General features: G+C 31.3%; 1 protein-coding gene across 1 annotated transcript; it reads left to right on the forward strand.

Annotated features, from left to right (window-relative positions):
- Positions 1–1,225: 1,225 nt before the first annotated feature.
- Positions 1,226–4,736, forward strand: LOC113858491 (tRNA dimethylallyltransferase 2). Its single transcript, XM_027491172.1, has 10 exons — positions 1,226–1,469; positions 1,536–1,615; positions 1,739–1,807; positions 1,985–2,057; positions 2,154–2,275; positions 2,471–2,545; positions 2,838–3,248; positions 3,725–3,800; positions 3,902–4,065; positions 4,519–4,736. The coding sequence occupies exons 1-10, from the start codon at positions 1,259–1,261 to the stop codon at positions 4,651–4,653; spliced, it is 1,416 nt and encodes a 471-aa protein (XP_027346973.1). The 5' UTR covers positions 1,226–1,258; the 3' UTR covers positions 4,654–4,736.
- The last annotated feature ends 2,123 nt before the right edge of the window (positions 4,737–6,859 follow it).

Genomic DNA, 6,859 nt, shown 5'->3' on the forward strand with positions numbered 1-6,859 from the left:
TTTTACAAAGCAAATGATTGGTCTTTTGATGGGTGAATTTAAGAGGAAAGGAATAAGAATGGAGAGAATTAAGAAAGGAAGAAAAGAATTATGTATGTTTGAAGGTTTCCTTTTTTATATTTGTTTCTAATTTTAAATACTTATTAAACAATTTTTGAGAAATTAATTTTTAATTAGTAAAAAGGTTTTTTTAAATTTATGTAAACTAGTTATGAGCTCGTAATTATACAAGTATTAATACAAAATAAATCTAATTTTAAGGCCCTATGTTATAGTAATTACAAACATTAATACTTGTATTGTTGTCAATTTATACGTGGGGGATACAGTGGGACGTGGAATCTTTATTATATGAGGTATAATTGAAAAACCTTAAAAATTGAATGATAGTTATTAATTAAGATTATTGAATCTACGATACTGAAATTTCTTGAAGGTGATTCAATTAGGGATGGAATTGAGTTGAGATAAGTTGGATAAGATATGAATTTAGTCTATTTTTTAAAGTTAATATTTGAGTGTTTTTAAAAGATTGACTTAATTAATAAATTTATTTAAATGCTTATTTTATAATATTTTTTAATAAATTAAATTTTTTTATTTTTAAACAATTTTTTTAAAAAATATTAACACTTTATTAAAGATAAATTTAAAATATACAAATACTCTGTTATATTTTTAAAGAGAATTAATAATACTTTTAAACAGTTAATAAATCTAAATTTATTTATAAATAAAATATTATTTAATAATGACTGATTTTTTTTATCATTTTAAGTGAATTTAAACTTAACATTAAGTTTTATCTTGATATATAAATATTAAGATAGTGGTGAATTTAAAAATATAAAAAGAAGTGTGTTTAAATAATAACTTAATTAGATATTTATTTAATAAATAATTTTATGAGAATTTTTATCATAAATTAGATTATAAAATTTATAAACATAAATTAAAATAGATTATAAATTATTTTTACAAATTATTTTTTCATGAAATATGTAAACTCTTTTAAAGACACTCTAATAATAGTTAAATCATAAAGTTAGCTTTACATGTTTGTATTAACAACATTAGTTGCTCATTATTATTTCAAAAAAATTTGTATTTTATTTAACCTACAAAATGACTTACATAAGACCCATATATATTTAAGTCTTTTTATATTTACTCCAAAATAATTTGACAATATTTTGGATAAACAGACAAAGCAATTAAGGGGAGAAAAGTGAACCTGAGAAAAACGTATAGTGAAAGAATGGCTACAGAGAACACTGTAACTTCAAACCCTAGCAATGGAGAACGACGAAAGGTGCTCGTCGTAACGGGCCCCACCGGTTCCGGCAAGTCGAAGCTTGCCATCGATTTGGCTTCACACTTCGCCGTCGAAATCATCAACGCTGATTCCATGCAAGTATACCGTGGCCTCGACATTCTCACCAACAAAGTCCCTCTCTCTCACCAAAATGGTACCACCCGATTTTTCCTCATTCCAATCGCGTTTCGTTTCTGAAACCTCATTTCACTTCTTGTAGGAGTGCCGCATCATCTCCTGGGTACCGTAAGCCCGAACACGGAATTCACTGCTAAAGCGTTTCGCGATTCCGCTATTCCTGTGAGTCTCGACGCCGATTGTGAATTCTCTAGTTAGTCATCGTTGAAGAGTGAAGAGATTGATTATATTTTTAAAAAATATTTTTTATGTCTAAGTTTATTATTGTTATTTCTTAATTTTCAGATCATCGATGCCATATTAGCTCGCAACCACTTGCCTGTTATAGTTGGGGGTACAAATTACTATATCCAGGTATTTATTTATTTATTTTTAATTTTTTTTATTTTCTTATAATGGACAATAATGTTCTTTCTCATATAATTTACTTATAGCCTGTGTAGTTTCATGTGTTCTAGCACTGGTTAAAAATGTATTGCAAGGCTTTATTTCTTATATTTTGAATTATTGCTTTTTATTTATCCTCTCTAGGCTCTAGTGAGTCCGTTTCTGCTAGACGATTCTGCAGAAGATACGAATGAAGGTTGTTTGGATGATCCACCTGGTAAATTGCTATTCGGTCCTCTATGTTATTTTTTTTCTTTTTTGTTTCTGTTCATTTAATGTATGCTCGGTACTTGTTACGTTTGTAATTCAATAGGTATTGCGCTGTCTGATAACAGTTTCTTTGCTGAAAACGATGGTTCAAACAATAGTTATGACCTGCTTAAAGATATTGATCCAATTGCTGCAAATAGAATCCATCCAAATAACCATAGAAAGGTTAGGGTGTCATTTGATTAATTTTTCTTCTACAGGCGTATGTATACAAAGGCCATCTTTATCTTATTTAATGTTTATATTGTTAGTGGTACGTTTGCAGAAATTCCATGATGTTATTCTGTTTGTTATATATAACGCATGTACAAATATGTTGGTTTTATTGGTGTAGTTATTGATGTATTATTTGGGTTTCAGATAAATCAATATATTAGTTTGTATACTCGCACTGGTGTTCTTCCTAGCAAGGTTTTTCAAGGAAAGGCTGCGGAGGTTTGTTTTCTTCTTTTGCGCTAATTGATTTTTTGGAAATTTAATATGACTTCTTTTCCCTTTGTCCAAATATGCCTTGATATATCATGCTTTTGCTCACGTTATAGTCTGTCAATTGATTATTTCTGCAATTCACTAATCACCGTCCCTCACTATACCCATTTTGTTCTCCTATTGGTGCACAATTCTGGAAGAAGGATGTTTAATTACCCATTGTTTTTATTTCAATACGTCTGTTGATTCTTTTTTTCCCCTCATTTAAATGATATTGATCTTGCTTGTGGCAGGGCAGAAGTGGGGTCAAGTTGATAACTTAAGATATGATTGTTGTTTTATATGTGTGGATGCATCTCTCCCTGTATTGGACAGATATGTGGAGCAGAGGGTAGATTGCATGATGGACGCTGGGTTACTCAATGAAGTCTATGACATTTACAATTTGAATGCAGATTATACAAGAGGTCTGCGGCAGGCCATTGGTGTCCGTGAATTTGAACCTCTTCTTAGAACTTGTTCTGTCAAAGACATGTGTGAAAGAAAGAGGGAATTGACCGAGGGATGCAGCATAGAAAAGGGTGAGAAACTGTTTAATGGTGATCTGATGGAGTTGGTGAGATCTTCCACTGATACTGAATCCGTAGTTCTTTTGGAAGAAGCAATTAAGAAAGTAAAGCTTAATACCCGGAGACTTGTTCGCCGTCAGGTAAAATTTGTCTTTTGTTCTGTGACGTTAAAAACAAGCATTATTGACTGAACATTTCTTTGGTTGGGCATGCAAGGAAACTGAAAATGAGTCATTTTTCTGATTAATCTCACATGTAAAATAAAATCACCTTTGACTCTCTGAGCTGCTTCATCTAAATTTTGATATAAAAGTTTGAAATACCTTCTGCTTTTTTAGAACGTTTATTTCACCTTGTATAAGTCTGTACAATATCAATATTTCTTTGTTTTAGCTACAAGACTCGAGTTTTTTTCCTGGTGCTGCCTAAAGTTAATGTTGTTGTCTCGTCAGTATCATAGCATATCATCACTAAGGACCCATGTTAACTTGAAGAGAAAATAATAATTGATCAATATTCTTTTATGACTATTGCTAAACCCTTCTACATTGAATTGGCTAGAGTTAGTACAAAAACTTGAAGTCTTGGATTGATATTGAATCTTTGTTCATGATAGAAGAGGATGCTCAATCGACTGCAAATACTGTTTGGTTGGAACATACACTATGTTGATTCCACAGAATCAATATCAAGTAAGTTGTCTTAATCTTGTTCCTGTACATTTTCTGTTTATCATCATCAATTAACTTATTAAACTATCCTGGATTACATCCATTTCGTTTTTATGTTCTAGGCCAATCAGATGATGTATGGACTGACCAAGTGGTAGAATCTGCCGTAAAGATAGTTAAATCTTTCGTGAGTGAGAATGGAAGCTTCTCATCCACCTTTGGAACATCAACCGAAACGGGGATGAAAACAGTCCAAAGGGACCTCTGGACTCAATATATATGCAAGGTCTGTTATGTTTTAGAATCCACCTGTCATGGGACATTAGCCCCAAAAGATCTGCTTTGTTTTGCCCGCTGTTGCCCTTCAATCACACTGCTTTTGTAGTCTTCGTACAATTGTGTGCCACAAATTAATTCTTAGAAACTATTCGTTTTTAAGTCTTTACATTTAACAAAAACTATGTAGTTATAATATCTTGTCAGGGATTTTATATATATGACTTTTATAATTTGTAGAGATTAAAAATGAATAGAATTTATACAGTAACCAAAACAAAGGGCATATTTTAGAGACTAAAGATTTATTCAACTCTACATTATTTTACATATGCACTGATTATATAATTTATTATGGCTGAATTCACGGTATTTTCTGGGGTCATGTGTTATAATAATTTTTTACTGTGGTACTACTTCATCAACAAAAATACCGTTCTCTTATAAACATTCTTATTGACAGGCCTGCGGAGATCGGGTACTTAGAGGATCACACGAATGGGAACAACACAGAAGAGGTCGTGGCCACCGAAAACGTATTTCTCATCTTAAGAGTAAGACGTTTCGTGGAAAAGAAGGTGAACATTTCCCAGTGTGAACAGTGAGATACTGTGTTATAATTTGGAATTCGTTCCAGTTATGAAATGAATGTATGGCGTGTATTCCTATTTACACCTTCTCCTGGCCGTGTAAAAAGATTAAAAAGGAATTTAAGCTTAACTATATTTTGTTTCTAAAACTATGAATTTATTTTTATTCATATTTAGTGCTTACATTTAATACAGTAATGTAGTTTTAGTCCCTTGTTATAGACTAAAAACCATTTGGTTTTTATATTTTTTAAGAATTAAAAATGAAATAAATTAATAATATATTTAAACTATGTATATAATAATTTAATGACGCGTGAAGGTTTTTAAAATAATCTGTTTAATTATATTGGAGCTTTCCCTCTTATTTAAATTAGAATCACTTCGTAAATTAGTGTTAACATTAAATATCAAATTTTTTTCGTGTAGATCACATTAAATCTCAGTTCAGAAGTAAAACTTCAAATTAATAAAAAGTGACATGAAAATGTATTTTAAAAGCTTACGTTCAAAATTTTATTTTTTAAAATTTAGTTCTTCCCGAAATTATAAATATTTGGTCATCGTTCGCGAATGCACATGTAAGGTATAGGTAGGTATATCTAATGTATCAAAACTAACGTGTCATGTGCCTTGCTCAATTTTGGCCATATTTTGGAAGCATTTTGTTTTTCTTTGTTTTGTATGAACAAAAAATGTATATTTAAAAAATATCAATTCTGATTCTTTAAATATATTTTTATCTTACATTCTATTTATATATTTTATTACATTATTTATTTTTCTTTTTCTTTTTCTACATTCAACTCACACCTGATAATAATATCAATTTTATTTTCAAAATTAATGCTATCAAATTATGGCTAGTACTGGACTTTCTGTCATAAATTCGATCAAACGATAAAATTAGATGGTAGATAGATTTATTTCTCTCCCTGTGTATTCCTGCTATACTTCATGACATCAAATGAATAATAATTGATCTTTTAACTGAGTATAATATAGTAATATATATGTCATGTATCTTTTTAACACGACAAAGTCATGTAAGATTTATCTAAGCTGTTCATACATTTTAAAGACAAATATCAAAGGTCCCTTAACGCGTCATTTTTTATTAAAATTTCTCCTCTCTCTCTCTGCTGGGTTTCGTTCGTCAATATTCACATGTATACGCTAAACGTTTTCTAATTCCTCATGGCCTCACGACTTTGCTCTTGTGTCGTAGTAGTGATGATCAAGCAAATTTTGAACCGCATCAGACTTCAGTTAGATGACTAGAATAGCCGAATTGGACAAAGAGCTCCTGCAAGAAATTGCCAATTAAGGAGGTTTCCAAGCAAAAAGCCTTCACTCACGTACTCAGAACCTGGCTGAGTAATTGAGAACTGCCAAAGGAAGGTGAAAGTAATATCTATCTATCGCATTTAAGAACCCACATGTATCCTTTTAAGGTGGAGAAACATCTGAAGGATGATGCCACTGGTTCATTCATCTGCAAAGCTCTTATGAAAAGCAACAGGACATCTAATTGAAATATAACTCGTAGATACAGGATGACTTTAGTGTCAGCCTCCTTAACTGCAAATCAAATCACAGTCTGTTTTGCAAGTGCCAGTGAGGTTATCAACACTTTTAGATATTAATTTTCTGAAAATTATTCCAAGTAACATCCAACAAGCCATATAGCAGAGTTAATGGCTCTTCTATACACATCCAAGGAGAACAGGGAGAAAATGGTTGTAATCAAAACCATAACACGTTGAAACTCAAAATAAAGTAAGCTGAGAATCAACGAAACTTGAAGTAAACATGCAGTTTCAGCACCATAACATTCTGAAATCAAACCTTTAAAAAGATTAACGCGAGAACATAAAAAAGGAAATAAAAATGGAATATTGAAATGAACCTGAACGAGGAGCTCCTGCAAGCAAAATTTTTAGCTATGGCAGGTTCGTCACAAGAGTGTTCTGCAGAAAGCAAAATGTTAAAATTACAGAATGCAGAACATGGTTTCAAATTGAACGCACATATACCTTCAATGGTTCAGAACCATGTGGATTGTTCTCATCCTTCAAGTGTCCAATATCAGCACTGATGACAAAAGTGAATGGTGACCAACATGATCTTAGGAAGAAAAAAACTGAAACCTTTAAATGATGCTAAGCAAGAAATGACAACATACCCAATCCAACAACAAGATGCCTCATAATT

This window comes from Abrus precatorius, unplaced genomic scaffold (assembly GCF_003935025.1).
Source record: "Abrus precatorius isolate BTA unplaced genomic scaffold, Abrus_2018 Scaffold2, whole genome shotgun sequence".
NCBI lineage: Eukaryota > Viridiplantae > Streptophyta > Magnoliopsida > Fabales > Fabaceae > Abrus > Abrus precatorius.

Excerpts from the sequence above, each read along its gene's own strand:
- LOC113858491 (XM_027491172.1), top strand. The coding sequence starts at position 1,259 with ATGGCTACAGAGAACACTGTAACTTCAAACCCTAGCAATGGAGAACGA. Across the intron at positions 1,616-1,738 it reads TTCGCGATTCCGCTATTCCT|ATCATCGATGCCATATTAGC; the intron begins GTGAGTCTCGAC and ends CTTAATTTTCAG. Across the intron at positions 1,808-1,984 it reads GTACAAATTACTATATCCAG|GCTCTAGTGAGTCCGTTTCT; the intron begins GTATTTATTTAT and ends TATCCTCTCTAG.